Source organism: Nicotiana sylvestris, chromosome 9 (genome assembly GCF_000393655.2).
Source record: "Nicotiana sylvestris chromosome 9, ASM39365v2, whole genome shotgun sequence".
Lineage (NCBI taxonomy): Eukaryota > Viridiplantae > Streptophyta > Magnoliopsida > Solanales > Solanaceae > Nicotiana > Nicotiana sylvestris.
Window position 1 is genome coordinate 59,374,009 of NC_091065.1, and position 20,738 is coordinate 59,394,746.

The following is a 20,738-nucleotide window of genomic DNA, read 5'->3' on the forward strand; positions in this document are numbered from 1 at the left end:
ATTGTAACCTCGACAAAAGCGCTCAACCTCGGCCTCGACCCTTGTTGATTCTTCAACTTCGTCCTTTGTTGACTCCTCGACCACAAACTTAGTCGCTTCTCAGACCATTTCGATAAAGGGCGACTTGGGAACTCTTTCCCTAATGCTATCTTGGTTTAAATATCCTAAAGTCGCTTCTCAGACCATTTCGATAAAGGGCGACTTGGGAACTCTTCCCCTAATGGTATCTTGGTTTAAATATCCTAAAGATAGATTTTAACTCATACATCTATTACTGCAGTTTTACATGAATTCAGGATTCTTCAGCTTGAATTCTTTGGTCTAGCCACTAATGCCACAAGATAACAGTGTGAACCAGACTAGCTCGAGTAAAATACAGTAATTACAGAGTCAAAAGAGTAGCAACACCTATGCTACGTAGATCATATTTGACTTTTAGTGGTGTGTGTAACCAGAAGCGGTCAAACTAGAGTACTGGTGTAGAAAATATTTGCCGAGCAGCTTTTTTTTTTTTTTTTTTGGAAAAAGAACAAATAAAAAAGAGAAGGATGTAGCGCTTTCAGTAAGCACCATCACATTCCAAAGCTTCAGCTTTTGTTTCCTTGTCCATTTCTGTTTTCCGCTACTTGAATTGGAGATCAAATATGATGGCCTAGCAGTTGGGAGGAAAACTTGTTCGTCTTCCACTAATTAAAGGTTTTTAAAAACCAAAAAAAAAAACTGCTCTTTATGCTATGTTAGAAATTTTCTCTTTGATAATTCAAATAATGTAATATATTCGTGCGTTGCATCTCTCAATTCTTTCAACAACAAAAATCGGAAGCAGAGTCGGAGCCTCAAATTCGAAACTCGATCTCAGACAAATGAATGATACCTGAATAAATTCTTCCACAGTCATAAAGTAAACTTGCCAGCGAGAAATAGAACAGTAACTTTTAGCAAATTCCTTCAACAGTATGAATCTTTAACTAGTACTAGAAAACAAACTGAATCGTGAAGTTAAAATCTAACCAGGGGATGCTCAAATGGGCCTAAAAAGAATTGAAGCTGGTATTCTCACTACATCTATAAACAATGAAGAAAATGAGTTGAAAATTTGTAATGAACACAAAAAGGGAAGTGAATAACTGCTAGATCTTACTTCCACCGCAGGGATTGCCTTATCCCAGTGTAGATAAGCCCCAAAGACCGTCCTATCAAGCAAACCAAAAAGAATGAGATAGCATCGCTCAGCTTAGAAATAACAGTTCTTATCACCGGCATTGCAATATCAGCCAATTCAAGGAGAAGACTGTAGTAATATCTCCTGAAAGGTAAAGAAAGATAACGACAGTAAGTAAATTATACTTCGGGCTTGCTAATGCCTGCACAAGCAAAGACGTAGGGCAGTAACAAGATTCAAAACAGCTTTTCCATGTATCTTTATCTATGGAATAAGACTTAATTGACCAAAAAGTAAGGCTTCAACATTTTGAGATGCCAATATAATCAGTGATGTAATATACCAACTAAAAAGACCGATCCACAACCAGGATATGTGGAAACAACTTCTCGCTGTCTACGAACAATTCTCAATTTGAACAGCATGCCCAATCTTTTGGGCAGCTCTGCAGCATTTGATAATTAAAAAGATCAACTAATTAGTTGACAAAAAACAAAGATTCTCATTATTTTGTCAGGCTCAATAATATAAACCTGGCACACTTCACGTTTGTACAACAGCCCGCAATTTTACCAACAATTTCCTAATTGGTCAGTAGTAGAGCAAGTGCTCTGAAACTTACTATCATGTCCTTTAATTATAATTGCAATTCTGTCACCTTAGCGTAACCAATTAACAGTGTAACTCCCTCGGTAAGCAATCATGCATTTCCTCTGTCTATGGTCATAAAATTATCTTATTACTACATTTGATAACTAAGGACATATCAGCTCCAACATTTGGACCAAAGCTAATTTTTTCTAACATCCGGACCCAAGCATCGCAGGTAATGAACTGAAAACCAAAATCATATGAAACATCTATAACTAAGAACCTTGACAATTATCCGAGAAGATCCCGGGGTCCACTACATCACAGGAAGAAGACAAAAAAATTAAATGCATGATATGAAATAAAGCATGACAAATGAAGGACTCTACTTACCACCCAGTTAAGGCCCTAAGTTCCTTGGTTCGTTTAACAGCTACAGAGATTTGGTTGATCACAACAGTATTCAGTTGAGATAAAACAGGCTGAGAACTCATCACCCTAATCTTCTCCCACCACTTCACATTTTGAACTTTGCTCTTGCTAGATTCCTCGATAAGATGGCATTGCAATGTGCACAAGTCAAACCGATCTTCGTACATGGAAACAACTGCGTCCATGTTCTGATGCATCCACTGTTTCAGAGCAACCTGTTAAAACATTTGAAAGGCAAAAATTCATCAGTAGATCAATATATTATAAATTGCAAAATGCATGTCCCTCTCAGACATGGCAGGTGGCTTATAGCTCTAGACTCCAAAATATTTGTGATTTTCCAAAAGTTTATTTTGATATTTAATGGTTTTTTCTCTTTCGATAAGGTAAAGTATTATTAATAAAAGGTGTACCAAGAAGGTACACGGGCTTTTGATATTTAATGCATATCCTCCACCAAATTCATCCACCGTCAGTTATCATGAAATTTGTCTTTTTCATGCAGAATTAGAGACTTGGCTGCTCCCCATATTCAGATAATCTCCCCTGCAGAATGCGGCTATTTTCATTATTCAGTAAAGATCATTAGATCTCCACTGTTTCAGTAAAGACTATGTGCAGTAGCAACCCGGTATTCCCATATATAAGTAGCGATTGGAGAAAACGTTAACCTAATAATCAGCCAAACCACATCGAAGTCCATGAAATCCTTTGACAGGGAAGGAGAAGTTCAGTTAACCAGAGAGAAAAGAAGCTGCCACATTATTATATCAGCTAACAAGACCATTCACTGCTAGAATTTCCGCGATTTTTTACGAAGGAAGCCGTTGGAAATAATAAATTTTGGACAGCTTTTGAGGCTTCAGAGAACCAACTCGTCTCAATGAATTTTTGAGGGAAAAGAGTTGTCATCAATACTTTTCGACAGCATTTTAACTGCCCTTGGTGTATGAAAGAGCTAGTGATGGTTTGAGACTTTTCAATGGCCTTCCATCAGTAAATAGATTTTTTACAGCCTGCCATTGGAAAATGTCACATTTTGGAAAAATATTCTGCACTTTCGGTGGTTAAGTCATTTTCAAGAATCTTTTTTACCTTTTTCGGAGGCTTTACCCAGGAAATCCGTCAAAAATCTGGAGATTATACTGCAATACTGTTTTAGTTTTATGTCTAACGCATTACCTATCAACTTCAACAAACAAGCACATCTAATAATCCACTAAACCTCCACCAAACAACAAACGCATTCACCAACATCAGAATATCAAACGAAAAAAACATTACATAAGCAATTACCAATGTCAAAACGAAATATTAGTTAGCTTTACATATTGCTTAGAAAAACAACCAAATCTATTGTTTAGTGCATTCAAAAACAACAATAGATACTCATCGGCATCCCCCTCGTCATCATCATGAGGGTCGGAAGGGCCAAATTATTATTTTCGAGGAGTCTTCTGACCAATGTTGTAACAACGTCATCTACCAATTTTCTCAATGAACCTTTGGAGAAAGGTTGAATTGACTGGCAGGGGAGTGTTTAGTATTGTGAGGGGAAGACGAGGATTTAGCACATAGAACCGTCATACTATTCTAACATTTTAATATAACAATGGCCAGGCCATTGAAAAGTTTCAAACTATCACAAGCTCTTTCATACAACAAGGGTAGTTGAAAATGCCGTCAAAAAGTATCGACAACATCTCATTTCTGTTAAAAATTCATTTCAACAAGTTGGTATTCGACCTCTATGAAGCCGTGGACCGACAGAAATTTATTTTTACCGCCTTTCCAGTGACTTTCTCCATAAAAAATCCCGGAAATTTAGCAGTGAGAGTAGTTGGAGGTGACATGTGAAACTTTAATTAATCCTTGTTTCCCCATCCCTAAAAGCTCTAAGCCTACTTAGAACAGCAGTCTACAAAATATAAGATGCGCAACTCAATATTTATGCCATGAAATTTACACGTTTAATGCATAACCATGTCAATTATACACCTCAAACTTTAGTTTCTTCTAGGCTTCGTCTTTTCTTCAGATTCTTTAGGAGACAAGTCCAGCATATCAACTTGCTAGAGAAAAAGGATCATTTCGATCATTAATGACTTTAGTTTAAACTTGTATTATGACAAATAAAGGAAAAATGCAATGCCAATACCAACCGGTAACATGGCACATAAAACAAAAGCCAGCAGGCAGAACCCTGAAGTATCAACTTATAGTCTCCATCAAAATGAGGTGGACAAGAATATCTAAGAAAGAGAAGATGCGATTCTGAATGAAGACAAGTTGTGAATATATACAGAGGAGGATCCATGATTAACACGATTAAAAAAAAATTTGAAGCCACAGAGAAGTAATACCTCATTGCGTAATTTCTGAAGTGCCCGCGTTGACAATGTACACAAACTCAACCCTAGGTTGTTCATTTCATTTGACATACTACTATCAACAGACATAAGCTCCAAATACATACTCGCAATCCCATCTGCCAACATTATCACCAAATCCTCCAGTATAGAGACTCCATGCTCCATAAACAAGCTATCACTATAAAAGCCAGCTTTCCTGCCATGATAGACATTAGAGAACATTAAGGCATCTTCTGGATTTTTCTCTCTATTTTTTTTCCTTTTGGGTTGGGAGTATCCAGACTCCATAGGGACATCAAACCATACCAACTGTGAGGAGAACATAAGAAACAGTAGCAGACCAGAACTTTTGTTCTGTTTCAGTGAAGCTATAGTGACTATTTGAAAAGACTTTAATGTTCACGGGAGATATCCAAAAATGTGGTAGCATGAATTTTTTTTTCTTCTTGAGAAGGTAAAGATTTTATTAAAACAGTACCAAGATGGTATTTAAAGATACAGAGAACATCCCAAAACAACAAACACTTCCTACATTCCACCTAAAAAATCCAGGAATCCATAAACTGATACAGATCCACTAAGAACTACCCTAATACCAATGTGGTAGCATGAAATAAAGGATGACAAAAAGATTCTTCTGACACAACAAGAAAAAACAATGTTCGAAAGAGGGACTCAATACCCGAACATTGACAGCATAAAGAAAAAGAAGAAAAAAGATTTTTCTAGAGGCTGAAACTCTAACAACATGAAGAACAGGAATAGAAGACTTTCTAGAGAAGTTCTTGGAAATTCAATGGTAAAACATAGAGACTGTTTTGCTTGAAAAAATTTCTGGAAGCATGACTGTAAAGCAGGACAAAGGAGGTGTCATCGTAAGGGCCACCAGAAAGAGCAATAATGCCAAACACTCATCCAAAAGGTTCACTGTGTTATGGAACAGTCACCAAAAAAGTCACAGATGGTAAACATATGAAAGAAAGAACAATTCGAAGTAGGACGCATAAGGCCATGTCAGTATGCATTCTTGGAGCTGAAGAGGAAGAAGGCATACAGATATGTGATTTCCAAGATTGAAGAAAAGCAAAAGGGTTTGTTTTTGAGAAAACTGGCAGCCGTGCTGAAATTCGATGATTGCTTCTTTGGTGGTGTATGACTTTGATTTTGTGACTTCGGAAAACTGCCAGAAAAGCAAGACATTCTTTTTTCCTTGGTCTTCTGCAACCTCTCGTATCTTTGAGCCCTCTGTAGCAAGCCCCAGCTTCCTTTAATCAAGGCAGAGAATTAGTAGGGCCTTACCCCCCTTATAGTGAATGCTGTCTGCAGCTTATGTTCGACCCTATTACTCGCACAGGAAAATTCTTCTTAAATAATAGGCATCTGGGAAGGCTGATTTCCAGTTACCCATTTAGCTTGTTGGTGTATATGGTGTCGGTATAGTTTTTTTCTTTTTCCTTGGATGTTTGAAAACTTAGGAAGTGCATAACAATACCAGTGGTTCCCAAGCAGCATCAAATATGCTACATATCGATATGCAGAAGCTACTTGAATATTTGTCAGGGTCGTAAATACTCTGCTACCTTGTTGAATTGTCTAAAAACCTTATCTAAAAGCTTAAACTGCAAAAGAGTTGGCATTTTTTATTACTATTTATTTAGTTAAACAAAACAGCCTCTCTACCTTCTCAGGGTAGGGGCACGGCCTGCATACACACTACCCTCCCCAAAGCCCACTTGTGGGGTCCCACTGGTTTTTTTGTTGTTGTTGTTGTTGTTGTATACAAAGCATCCTCCTACATGAGAGCCCGATTCTTCTTGAGCCAAGCACTTGATAATACTTTCTTTATAGTGGTAGTGACTCTCCAACTGAGAACCTCTACCAACTCTTTTTTAGTAAGATTGGAAAATTTTATTGAAAGTAAGTACCGAGGTATAGAAAAGTACAAACAAAGACTGGAATAGCTGTTACAGTCAACTCAGCATATCCAAAATCTTCAAATACTGAAACAAATCTTCATCTACTCTTTCCTTACACCAAAAATATAAATTCTGCAAACATCTATTCTTCACAATGGTGATATGAGAGATTTTGCCTTCAAAACACCTACTCTTCCTCTCCAACCAAATGTTCCACATGATGCAAAGAAGGATGGTATTAGAAAACCTCCACCAACTCTAATACCAATTGTTATAAAATGAACCATAAAGCACAACCCGAAAGACTAGCTTGTTAGGTGGGAGAGCTTATTCAATCTATAAACTCACCACACTATTTGAAATTGTTGTGGGATAGGTCCTTGTTCAAGTTGGTTCATTACAAATTTAAATCGACCAGCTTATCACGATTGGCACCCACTCCTTAGGTCCAGGCAATCATTCTTGGCAATTATCACCCCCACTCCGAGCCCAAGCCACCTCTTAGAGCCACGGCCTAAACCATCGATCAACCGATTCTGATGTAAGGTGAAAGAATTTGACGATCCCCCCCCCCCCACACACACACACAAAAAAGAAAAGCGTTAAGGCAATGGGCAGAGTAGCCCAAGACCTTATAAATCCCTTGGAAACCCTTGCTCGACCAATGTGGAACGGATATATTCTCTCAAATAAGTAAGGGTTGGAAAAAGATTTCCTAGTGAAGTTAAAATGAAAATTGCTCAAAGAAATAGCCGGAAAAACATAAGCCTTTGAAGTTAAAATGAAAATTGTTCAAAGAAACAGCCAGCAAAAACATAAGCCTTTTTCAAACATCAAAAGCTCCTACAGACAGTTCAGAATGAAAGAATCAAGGCAATTCATTCTGCTAAAAGTACACATACATGAATATAGCAGGAATATTGTTGACAGCAGGCTTAATCACTAGTTCTTTACTCAAAGAAAAGGTAAACGAATAGAAGAAATAAACATAAGAATTATTGTCCATTCTATATTCATATGACTAAGAGAAGCAAGGGCTGGTTTCTTACCTGACAGAACCAAATCTAAGAACACAGATTAATTCAGCAAATAGATGGTCCTTCCCCGACTTTCTGATGTTTGTCAGGACTCCATATCCGTTTAAGTTATTAACCAGTGAAGAAAGACATTCCTGACAATGTAATAGGAAGAAGAAAGATCTAAATATAAACAGACTTGAGCCTATGTTCTTTCCAAAATTCAAGTATATGTTTCAAGTCATACCTTGTTAGTATTGCCATTTCTCAAAGAGAGTTCCTCTTCCAGCCAAGTAACACATAAAGGCTGACACAACGTCTGAATGACATCATTAAAAATGGCCAACAGGTTGCCACTGCTAAAGGTAACAGCATTTGCAGAAATATTATCAACCTGTTAAGGTGCAAACCTGTAATTAAAGACTGAAAAGGAAAGAAAAGTAACAAAAAAGGAACTGTATAACCAACAGTTCTGCTCTTCCGTCTTCCAATTACTGTCGATGTGAATCATTAAAAGGCTAATGCCCCAGTACCAGACAAATTTTGTCATAGACCCCAAATATCTGACTCAAAAATATTGATAAAGAAAATGCTGCATTCATAATAAATCTTAGCAGTGCAAACTATGCTCAACTGACACCTATTAAGAAAATGGACTTTTTTCTTTATAAGGCTATTTAGATGATGGACCTTGGACCTAACTCAACCTTGAAAGTTAGCTTAAATGTGATGATTGTTCCAGACCTTATAAAGTGACTACAACCATACCCTAAATCAATGTGGGAATTTAACACCCCTCCACATGCCAGAGCTGGACATCTGGAGCGAGATAAGATTAAATGAGCACATAATTGGGAACCCAACATTAGGGATGAGTATGGTGCCGATTCAATGTTAAGAAAAATGGACATTAGACCTAACTTAATCCCAAAAGCTAGCTCATGAGATGAGAATTGTCCAAGATTAGAGAAATGATGCTCATACCGTCAACCAATGTGGGACTCGTTGGTCAAGCGTATGAGCTATTTTCTTAACAAGGTATCAAAGCCAAACCCATCTATGTTTTTGTACTACCCAATGTCCAGCCTTGTGTTATGTTATCCACACCACAAGATGTCCGTCGTTTGGCTTGCAAGGGATACTATAACTAGTTGCCCACCTCATTTTCAAGATTGGTTAAGTCATTATTTTATTGTTTCAAGATTGGTTGTGTCGTACCAGTACGTTTGATACCCTATTGGTCAGGTGCATGAGTTGTTTTCTTAACAAATCCAATTCAGATGTACCTAATTCTTTATTATCTCCACTAGTTTCATGAGTAAATTAGTCTACTTCAGCCAAGTTTACCTGAATTTTTAGTACCAAACAAGAAACTTCCATTTTATAATACTCCCTCCGGTCCACAATAAGTGACCATTTTACCTTTGGCACATCCATTAAGGAAATACGAACTCCTAGAGAAGAAAAGATGTATTCACAAAATTAACCTTAATTAGTTGTTACCTTGACAAATTGAAATATGTAAACAAGGGCAAATTTTGGAAAAATAAAATTAATTCCTTCTTGATTATGTAAATGGGCACTTATTTGGACCAAAATAAAAAGGTAAAATGGTCACTTATTGTGGATAGGAGGGAGTATCACCAAGATGTTCAAGACTAGTTGAGTCATTCTTTTGATCAAAAAAAAAAATATGAAGGATCTAGTGGTCGTAATTAACTATCCCATATTTTTCAGGTGTATGAGTTGTTTTCTTAACAAAAATAATTCAAAACTACCTAATATCCTTTATTTTGCTCCATTAATTACTGTAATTACATGAATAAATCAGTCTAGTACAGCCAAGATTACCTAATTTTTTAGTATCAAACAGGTTTTCCATTATCACCAAGATGTTTTATTCAAATGCATAAGGCAATGATAGAGACAGTGCCTGCCTCTTTCTTGAGTAACTGAAAAGACGTCCACATCAACCTTAACCTTGGACCTTGAGCAAGGGCAGACAAATTTGAAGGCTGTTTTCCATGTCTCTGTTCAGATTCAAGGCTTGTAGCACCAATATCCCCTCGTTTTATGGAAGAGAGAGAATTCATCAGTTTTCCTTTTACTACATCCCATGCAAACTCTATGCTGATGCGATCATCATTTTTCCTCTCACTGCAATTAAACATGGAAAAGGTGCAACAATGAAAAGTGATACATAGATCAAAGTATCAAACAACGCCAAAGACTGAAATGCACCTTCAATCAACCAACAACACGACTTCCAATAAAACAAAGCTCTCGTCTAACAACCATTCTTACCTACCCAAAACGGATGATCCGTTAGTGTCAACATTTCCGCTTCGGATCTTTCCTCTAGCATCTAAAGTAGAATTTTCTTCGGAAGGTATCACTCCAGCTATATATGTAAGCACTATACTAGTCATGAGAAGCATTTGGTCAATGGTAGGAACCCATTCGAAAGTTACTGCAGCGTCAGCATCAAGCAGAGATGCTAGGCAAAAGCACCTCTTGCAACTCTGCATGTTTGATCTTCTCTCCAGTTTTATTAAGTACGGTGTAATGGACTTCCGAACGCTCAATGATGGCAAGCAGGATACTTTACAACTCTCAAAGTAAAATCCCCTGAGCCAAAGATAGCACATATCAGACATCACTAAAGTAAAGTTTTTTTCTTTTTCTTTTTAATGGCAGTGACCCTATTATACTGATGGCTATGCAACAGCAAAGAAGAGGAAAGCCTATATCTATTCGACGTGGAAGCCTAAGATTTGAATTTCGTAACCTGCAACCCTAAGGGCATAAAAAAGCGTTAGGGTGACGCAGTCTTCTTTTCATATCTTTATCTTTTTTTTTTTGCAACTAAATCCTGAGAAATATAAGTGGCTAGATCAGGAAACAAGACCTGCGTACTAACATAGGTGAACTTTTAGGCATGAAGAGTTGTTGTTTTGAGAACTTTCCATAGTCAAGCAGGTTAAAACTTGAACAGAAAGCCACTTGTCCTGCCATATGTAATTTTGTTTTCCTAGTCAAAAGAATCAATTGCTTTTCAACATGCTGCAAGATGCTCGCACTGCCTAGGCTTCCAAAGCAACAACTGCATAAACAACAAATGATAATAATTACTCTCATGAGCATCCAGTCACCAAAGAAAAAGTCCTCTAATATGAAATGCTTCTCTCATTTCATTCCTTTTCCACGCAGCATGCTAAGTTCCATGTTTTGCCTTTTTCTTTTATACTTGGAGTAAATGAAAAGCCAGCAGACTTGTGGTCAAAATATGAGAGTTTTAAGTGCATTGTCACTCTTAATTTGCAAAAAGAAAAAACATGACCGTGCACCTTTCATAATTTATGAATGAAACATGTTCTCACCATACATCTTAGTTCCAACAAGAACAAAAATAAATATTTGCCTTCTTTTTTACAATAGAGTTAATTAGAATTCCGTAAATCTTTTGACTGTATATTGTATCCATTTTGTTTGAGTTTCTTTTATACTTTATTGTTATATTTTTAATCAACTTGAAGTTTTCCGACAATACATAAGTCGGTGCTAAATCTGTAGCGAACTTCCCGGCTGGTTTAGGGGATATATTGACAAAGAAAACGTCGGGGGTGTATTGACAAAGAAAGGAAAAGAAGGTAGCGATAATACAATAATAGAGAGATAGACAACAAATCTGCTTATAGAGATTACAAATCTGCTTATAGAGATTATGCTGTTGATCGGTTTGAATAAGTCTGCATAATGATTTGATTATGAGACTTTGTACTTTGTTGTGTGGATATATAAACAATATTCCCAATTTGGCAAGATGGAATCGCTGGTATGGTTCATTATTTAATTTATAGATTATTAGCTCCAAGCACCAGAAACATGAAACTTGTATCAAATTACATTTTTCTCAAAAATATAGGAGGTGTACAAATTGTCAATAGAACTTTAGAAAGGCTAACTAGCAGTTGCATCCTTAAAAGAAATAAACAATCATATGAGATCGAAATATAGTACAGACGTGTGCATGAAAAGAACTAGAATTTTCATTCCCCGCAAGATTAGATTGCACTAATCACGCTGTAGTGTAGCATCCACTATTTCAACAGAATCATTTTTCCTTCACCATATAAGAAAGCTCATTCAATATAGCGTTCACCTCAACAAACAGAAAGAACTACGTTTACAGAATACGGCAGAGCAATTAAAAACAAACAATTTCATCAGCAACAGAGATACACATACCAATGATTTCTAGATGAATGCAGATTGGTTAGAACTCTAAAAACATACCAATTAGATGTTTAACGGCAAATGAGCTTAGGGAGGGAGACAACGATACGTAGTTCCAGCAGGACAAAAACCCTAGATACCATGGACAGAGGAGAAGAAAAAGAGAAAGCGAAGGTAGAGGAAAGCAGTGGTGGCAATGAAGATTACTCGATCGGAAATGTGAGTACCAGGACGATAGATGGACACTTTCTAGTCAAATAGTCCAAATACAGCATTCGCTTTCGATAGGAGTAGAAAAGCAGGAGATAATCACCAAATCATCACATGAATAAACCAAATTAAGGGACATAGGCCCTAATATCCAGCTTGGGAAAGTATTAATTGCATCCTTAGGTCTCATTGGTTTTCTTTCAAGAGACAGTCTGAATCTGAATACATATTTTAATATCAAAATGTGTATTAAGATTAAGATATTTGAATCTGAATATGCATTTGAATATTAAGATATGTATTAAAATATGAATACTAAATGATTAGGACTGTTTGTTTTTTTAGCATCTGAATATAAAAAAATTTATTTTTATCTAATAATTAATAAACATAAAATTTAAATAAAATACTAATTAATCTAATATTCTATCAATTATATATATATATATTTGGTAGTTGAGGTGGTGATGGCTAACAGAGGTGCTTGTGAATGCAGACTAAAGACGTTATTGGTAGTGGTTTTGGTTTATGGTGGTGGTTCTAGGTAGTAGCTAATGGTGATTGGTAGCAATAGCCGATTATGATTGAGGATAATGGTGGTGTATGGTAAATGTTAATAATGGTGGGTGGTGGCGATGGTTGTGGTTGTGATTAAGGAAGGTAATGGTGGGTGGTGATAGTTTATAATGGTGAGCGGTGCCATCTATGGTTGTTGATAATGACGAGGTGATTGGTTGTGGTAGTTGAGGTAAGTGAATGTGTAGTTGTAGTTGAGGATGATGGTGGTGGGTATGGTGGATGGTGGCGGTTATGGTTAAGGTTGTTGTTGTTGTTGGTAGTAGTAGTAGTAGATAATAGTAGGTGGTGGGAGTAATGAATGTGGATGATTGCATTTTAATGAAATTAAGTCTCAGTTATGGATCTTAATCATGCAGACCTATTCAGACCCATTAAGTGGTTGTAAAGTTAAAAAAAACACATTTAATGATTAAGATCTGAATGGTTAAAATTCAGACCTTAAATATAAATGCACTTAATATATGAGATCTGAATGATTAAGATTCAGACCTCCATTAAGTGCAAACAAATGAGGTCTTAGGTAGCATTTGGACATAGATTTAATTGAAAAAATAGTTTTTAAAATTGTATTGAAAAATAATTAAAAGTTAGAAGTTGTGCTTGAACATGTATTTTATTCGAAGAAAAGTTAAATTTTTGTAAGTAAAAAAAATTCCACCCAAAAACTTTCATAAATCAGTTTTTGGGAACTTGAAAAGTTTTGAAGTTTTTTTCCCAAAACACAATCATATTTCATAAAACAAACTATATTTTCAAAAACAATTTAAAAAAATGAAGCCAAAATCTATGGCCAAATGGGAGCTAATTTATTAGGAAGAAAATGGTCAAATTTACTTCTCTCCTTTCAAATATTGTCTATATTCATCTCATTATATTATCTCGCCAAAATTACACCTATTGTAATATTATCCATCCAAATTGACCCCTATCTTTAGCAAACTTTTAAAAATTATCCTCATTCCTAACAATTTCCCAAATTCCGTTTATTTAAGGCACATATTCTTCTTCTTTCACCATTTTTGAAAATCATCATTGATGTAAAGCTGCATAAACTTGGTAAGAGCTAATTAAATGATATACATGTTTTGGTGATCACGTGGAATGGACATTGTCGTACCTCGTTTTCTCGCAAAAGTGGATTTGTCATGGCCCAAAATCCCAACCAATCAGGATCGTGATGGCACCTAACAACGCTTGTTAGGCAAGCTAACACATAGCAAATAAATACGAAAGAATAACAGCAAATGACTAATCAGCAAGATAAAAAGAATAAGTAAAAGCAACTCTAAAGTAGACAAGATACGTCTAAAATCCATACTAACACAAACCATCCCAGATGTGGAATCACAAATACATGAGCTTTTAGAGTTAGCTACATACGCTATTCTGAAATAAAATACAAAACTGTCCGAAGAATGAAAACAGCACAATGGAAATAGGAAGACAACTTAAGGCCTAATAACGAAAAACAGCTCTACGTTGAATCACCCGTCTGGTATTCGCTCTCAGGACTCCATTGGTACTAATATTCGGACTTGCACAAGAAATGCAGAAGGATAGTATGAGTACAACCGACCCAATGTACTCAGTAAGTGTCAAGCCTGACCTCGATGAGGTACTAACGAGGCTAAGACAAGACACCTACAATAAACATATGCAGTTATATATCAAGAAATAATGAAATAACAAATAAAATGTCAAATATAACAACAGAATAGGGACAACAGAATGAGATAAAAAGTACACAAGTAAATGGGTAATAAACGGAAACATAAGGGAAAGTATCACTAAGTAAACCTCTTTCTAAAGTAAATAACAAAGCCACAAGCCAAGTCCACATTTCAAGTACCAAAGTAAAGAGCAATGAAACCAACCAAGTTACACGACATCATCTTTCGTGATTTTACTCTCATCCTCACATTATAATATAAAGCAAGTGCACGACATTACTCTTCGTGCTTTTACTCTCATCCTTACATAATAATATAAAAGCACTTACACGGCATCACCCTTTCGTGCTTTATCCTCACGTTTACTTAAGCAATAATATCAATATATAAATAAGGCACAACAATACCCTTCGTGCATTTCATTTTTTCTCACAAACAACACAATACCAAGCAAGGTGGAGGCATGTTCGACATCAATAATAGAATTTGAATATAAGTCATCATATGAAAATCTTCCAATAATTTAGCACCAAAAACCAATACCATAATAATCTCAATATAAGAAATAACATGAATATGAATAATTAATGGATTAAACAATCTATCCAAAGCATTGAAGACATAATACAAAGATAACATGGCACAAACAAAGCTAATTTTACCTGCATGCTTATCCTATGGCCAGCGCATATACATTTGTCACCTTGCATATACATCATCCCCAACACATAGATCACATAGTAAATAGACTAGATTCTACCCTATTTCCCTCAAATCAAGATTAACCAAGACACTTATCTCTTTTTTGAACACAATCAACAATCCAACACGTTTTTTTCCTTTAGAACAAGCGTCCAAACCAATTGATTCTAGTCAAATATTATTGAAATAAGTCAAAAACAAGCTCTAAAAACTACATTCGAATGAAAAAGGTTCAGTCTTTAACATAGTTGAAAAAGTCAACAAAAAATATACTCGGGCCCATGTGGTCGAAATCCGAAATTAAAATTAAATCCTGATTATCCATTCATCCCCAAAGCCGGATATGTGATATATTTTGAAATTCGGCCCCAATTTGAGGTCTAAATCTTAATTTTATAAAATTCTTAAATTCTACCCAAAACTCCCAATTTCTATTTTGAAATTCATAGATTTGATAATAAAATTCATGAAAAAGTAATTGAAATTGATTGAAAATGAACTAAAGTTATTAACTTATGAATTTGGGATGAAATTTCTCTCCTAAAATCGCATCTATAGAATCTAGGATTAAAAAATGGTGTAAAATACGCTAAGTCCCGAAATCCCAATATTTTACCCAGCTGCATATATTACAATTGCGAACTCTTGTTTGCAATTGCAACGTTCGCAAAAACGAACCACTTATCGCAAAAGCAATCAATGTTCCAGTGCTTCTAATGTCGCAAATATGACTTTTCCTTTACATTTGCAAAGACCCCCTTCATCATAAATGCGGACCACCTGCTTAGTATCGTAATTATGACACTGGCATCGCAAATGCGACCCCCTAGCTCGCAAAAGCGATACTGACTTAGCAATTTCAAAGTCTCCCAGCAATGCCCATTGTCGCAAATGCGATCGCGACATCACAAATGCGAGGCTCACATTTGCAAACAGGTTCTCGCAATTGTGAGACCTGTAATTCAGCAACACCAATTGTTGCATCAACTATCCAAAACTATATACAATGCATCCAAAACTCACTTGAGTCCCTTGGGATCCAATCTAAACATCTACACAAGTATAATAATTTCAAACAAACTTGCTGGCTATCTCAAATCATAAAAATAACATCAAAGTTCAAGAATCGACCATTAAAACTCAATAACGCATCAAGTCCAATGCTCGATGTATCACAATACATAGTGTAAGCTTTCTGGGAAACACCAACGCTAGGGTAGTAGTCAAGGAAGTCTTGAGCTTTTGAAAGCTCTCCTCATACTCGTCGGACCATCTGAAAATAGTGCCCTTATGAGTCAACTTGGGTTAATGGGCTGAGATAGATGAAAACCCCTCCATGAATCGACGATAGTAACCCGACAAACCCAAGAAGTTCCAAATCTTTGTAGCTGAAGTAGGTCTAGGCCCATTATGAACTACCTCAATCTTTTTAGGATCCACCTTGATACCTTCGGAAGACACAACATGACCCAAAAAGGCTACCGAGTCGAACTAGAACTCATACTTCGAGAACTTGGTATATAGTTGATGATCCTTCAAAGTCTGAAGTACAATCTAAGGGTGTTGCTGCCTGCTCATGCTCCTCTCTACTGCAAGAGTGAACCATAATATCATCAATGAAGATGATCATAAATGAATCCAAATAAGTCTGAACACTCAGTTCATCAAATCCATGAAGGTTGTTGAGGCATTAGTCAAGCCAAATGACATCACTAATGACTCGTAATGACCATATCGCATCCTAAAAGTTGTCTTAGGGACATCTGATGCCCTAATCTTCACTTGATGGTAGCTAAATCTCAAATCAATCTTGAAAAACACATTGGTACCTTAAAGTTGGTCAAACAAATCATCAATCCTCGACAACAAATACTTGTTCTTGATAGTCACCTTGTTTGACTCCCAATAATCTATGTAGATTTTCTTAACAAACAACACCAGTGCACCCCAAGATGAAATACTCGATCTAATAAATCTATTGTCAAGCAAATCTTGCAATTGATCCTTCAATTCTTTTGACTTAGCTGGAAATATACGGTACGGTGGAACAGAAATAGACTGAGTTTCCGAAACCAAATCAATGAAAAAGTCAATATCCCTATCGGGTGGCATACCCAGAAAATCTGTAGGAAATACCTCTGGAAACTCACTTACAACCGGTACCAAATCCATAGAAGGAACCTCTATACAAGAATCGCGGATATAAGCCAAATACTCCAAACACCCCTTCTCCACCATACGTCGAGTCTTCAAATATGAAACTACCCTGCTAGTGGAGTGATCGTGGGTCCCTCTCTACTATAATCTAGGAAACCTCGGCATGGCTAATGTACAACCTTGGCATGATAATCCAAGATAGCATGATACGGGGACAACCAATCCATACCAAGAATTACCTCAAAATTCATCATATTCAACAACAAAAGATCAACTACAGTATCAAAACCATTAATAATGACAACATAAGACCGATACACCTGATCAACTACTATAGAATCTCTAATCGGTATAGACACAGAAATAAGTACATCAAAAAAATTACAAGGCATACTCAAATGCGAAGCAGAATATAAAAGACACATAAGAATATGTAGAACCCAGATCAAACAACACACAAACATCTCTATGATAGATCGAGAAAATACATGTAATAACTACATCAGATGACTCAACCTCAGGTCTAGATGGAAATATATAACAACGGGGATGAGCCCCACCAACCTGTACTCCACCTCTAGGATGACCTCTCATTGACTAGCCTCCATTTCTAACTAACTGGCCTCTACCTTGGGCTGCCTGAACCCCGCCTCTACCTAGTTGTATGGGTGGTAGATCCATTGATGTTGGAACCATGGGATGAGTACCCTGCTGTGTCATACTGCTCTGTGACTTGGGCAAAAACTTTACGACGTGACTCAGATCCCCACATAGTATAACAAGCCCCCGGCTGACGTGACTGCTCACCTTGAAACTGTCCCTGTTGAATTGAATAACGACCCTGGTAACTCTGTATTAGAGGTGCACTAACCGGAGTTGGAGGTGCACTATATGCTAGCTACTCGGGACGAGGTCAATATGCTAGCTACTCGGGATGAGGTCCATAAACATTGTGACTACTTGAAGCACCATGGGTGACCTGTAGAGCTGACTGAACCAGCCTGATAGGATGGCCTCTACCAAAGGAACCCTTGCCAAAGACGAAGCACTACTGAATCCTCCAAAATGACCGGGCCTTTTGTCAGAGGTCATCTTGCTAGCCTGGCCTCTGATGCGCTCGATCCTCCTAACGATCTCCACTACTTGAGTAAAAGAAATTTCATCCTGGTCTCTCTGGCCATCTAAAGACTGATGTCGTAGGTAAGACCATTTATGAACCTCTATACCTTCTCCCTTTTAGTAGGGATCAGGATAGCTGCATGGCATAACAGATCTATAAATCTAGTCTCATACTGAGTAACGGTCATGCTACCATACTGAAGGTGCTCGAACTGACTACTGAACTCCTCTATATAAGCAAAGGGAATGAACTTCTCCAAGAATAACAACGAGAATTGAGCCCATGTGGGAGGAGGTGATCCTGTTGGCCAGCCTTACACATACACTTGCCAACACCTCTTGGCAGAACCATGCATCTAAAATATTTTGAAGTCAATTTTGTTGGACTCCACCATCCCCATATTGCTCAAAATCTCATGGAAATTGTCTAAGAAGTCTAGGGGGTCCTTAGAAGGTGTACCACCAAAGTGAGGGGGATACAACTTGGTGAACATGTCCAACCTCTTCAGCTCATCAGCTGATATCACGGGTCTCTCCCTAGGTTGTATAGCAATAACAGGCTGAACCGCCCTAATTGGTAGAACTGCCAGGGCTTGATAACTGTGAGCCATCTACTCTAGAGTGTGAGTATCGGGAGTCTAGGCTCATACCCTGGCTGAGAAACGCCTGGTGCCACAAGAAACATACCGGCCTTGTTACACCCCATACTTCAGATGTCACTATCATTATAGGATTATCTAATGTAAGCTCAAAAAGTACGAAATCTTTCTACAAGGATAAGAAAGGTTTATAAAAATCTTAAGTAAGTTAAGATGAATATGAGACTTGTTAATTATGATTTGAGTGAGTTTAAAGTCATTATATAACTATATATGATGTTTGGATATGAAATATAAAGTTTGGGAAAAATTGAATTAAAGTTTCGGAAAAACCGACTAAGGATTTACCTTGTAACATAGCTTTTTGAGCAATAAATTTCGTATGATATATAGGGTCTTTATGATACATATTATATACCCAATTGGAGGTCTTGGTGTCTAGTTTCTAAATCATTTAACCGTTTGTCAATACGATATCAAAGTAGAGAGACATTCTTATTTTCGCAAAACTGCGCAACAGCACCCATGGAACCCACAAATTCGGGGTAAAATTCCATGTTGTATGTAAATCAATTCTACGTCGTTTTAACTCATTTTTCTGGTCCAAAACAGTTCTTAAATTCTCTCCAATGGTTCCTCCATGATTCTAGGTGAAAATCTAAGATGAAAACATGAATCCAACGATAGAAATCTCGTGATACTTGCTAGATCGTAGTTCTTCGTCTTATGGCTGTTTTGGAGGGTTCTTCAAAGGTAAGTAACCTCAGATTTCATTTGTTCTTGTTGATTAAGATAATAATTAGTCCATCCTTTATATATGTTATAATTTCAAGGTGAATTACAAGTCTTTACACACCAACTTGAACCCCAAAAATTGATTCAAGAAGAGAACACAACACCTATAGTGTTGTGGTGTTATTGAGGATAGTTGTGGGCTGTTCTTGGCTGAAATTTTGTGTTGTTTCTATTGTTTAAGGTGAGTATAAAAATTCTACTACATGTACTTGAAGTTTTTTGTGTGTTGGTTGCATTATTTGAGCAAAATACTACAAGAGAAGACTTGAAATAGTTTGAGATGTTATGGGTTTTAATGGGCTATTTTGGAAAACTTGTTTCCGTGAACTATAAGTGGTTGGAAACCCTTAAAAATGAATATCTTATGATGTTTTTATTATAAAATATTGTGTACATGTCAAAGTTATTATTGGTACTGTGAGTATAAAGAGAAAGGACAACATAACAATGAAAATTTATATTTGTTGTTATTGTTAGATTGTTGGGCTTTTTGAGGATGAATTAGGAGATGAATAGGAGGTTAGAAGTCCTCCCATTATACTTAATATCATACTGGCTATGTTTTTAAGTTAATGAATGAATGACTTTGGGGTTAAAGGGTTCAAAAAGATTCAATCTGAGCTTGTTATTTGTCGTGTTAAATAGTAGTTTCGTTGGTGATGTTTATGCACTTGTTGTTGTGTAGCTCGATTTGGGTTTGGTGCTTATATAGGTGAAGTTTTTATGGGCTCGTGTTGGTTAATGATAATATTAAGTTAAAGTAAGAAGTCTATACGGGGTGATAAGGGGTATACACATTCCAATTGGAGTTTGCCGCTCGTCGTGAAGTAGTTGTGACTTGTTGTTGTTTTATGGTGTCATGTTATTGATAATTATGTATTACTATATTTCTATGGTCATTGTTGTTGGTATATGGTATTGGAGGACGCTCTTTTTACATGGGAGATGCTGCCCAAATTTACATAAACAAGCTACTAGTTTATGTTGCGGACTTAGCCTTTACTCAATATTGATTTTGAATCTCCTTATGCTATGGTAGATTGAGTTGAGTAGTTTGAATAATTGCTTGGAAGATATTAAGGACTCAATGGAGTTAAGGTATGTTAAGTCTATCCATTTTTTTTTTGGCATGATCCATATGATACAAACGAAACAAGCAAATGTATAACTTTCATAAATGTC

General features: G+C 36.6%; 1 protein-coding gene across 2 annotated transcripts; it reads right to left on the reverse strand.

Annotated features, from left to right (window-relative positions):
* Positions 1-907: 907 nt before the first annotated feature.
* LOC104234688 (uncharacterized) lies at positions 908-12,032 on the reverse strand. Of its 2 annotated transcripts, none has more exons than XM_070156261.1 (9): positions 11,786-12,032; positions 10,410-10,592; positions 9,794-10,117; positions 9,427-9,646; positions 7,737-7,883; positions 7,523-7,644; positions 4,549-4,753; positions 2,147-2,400; positions 908-1,306 (listed from the first exon to the last, which is right to left on the reverse strand). In XM_070156261.1, the coding sequence occupies exons 2-9, from the start codon at positions 10,502-10,504 to the stop codon at positions 1,138-1,140; spliced, it is 1,536 nt and encodes a 511-aa protein (XP_070012362.1). In that variant the 5' UTR covers positions 10,505-10,592; positions 11,786-12,032; the 3' UTR covers positions 908-1,137. The 2 variants fall into 2 exon arrangements, with proteins under 2 accessions (XP_070012362.1, XP_009786595.1); XM_009788293.2 differs by having other exon boundaries at positions 10,398-10,592.
* Positions 12,033-20,738: the final 8,706 nt, after the last annotated feature.

Excerpts from the sequence above, each read along its gene's own strand:
- LOC104234688 (XM_009788293.2), bottom strand. The coding sequence starts at position 10,504 with ATGGCAGGACAAGTGGCTTTCTGTTCAAGTTTTAACCTGCTTGACTAT. Across the intron at positions 9,647-9,793 it reads GGATCATCCGTTTTGGGTAG|TGAGAGGAAAAATGATGATC; the intron begins GTAAGAATGGTT and ends GTTTAATTGCAG. Across the intron at positions 1,307-2,146 it reads CTTAGGGCCTTAACTGGGTG|GAGATATTACTACAGTCTTC; the intron begins GTAAGTAGAGTC and ends TTTACCTTTCAG.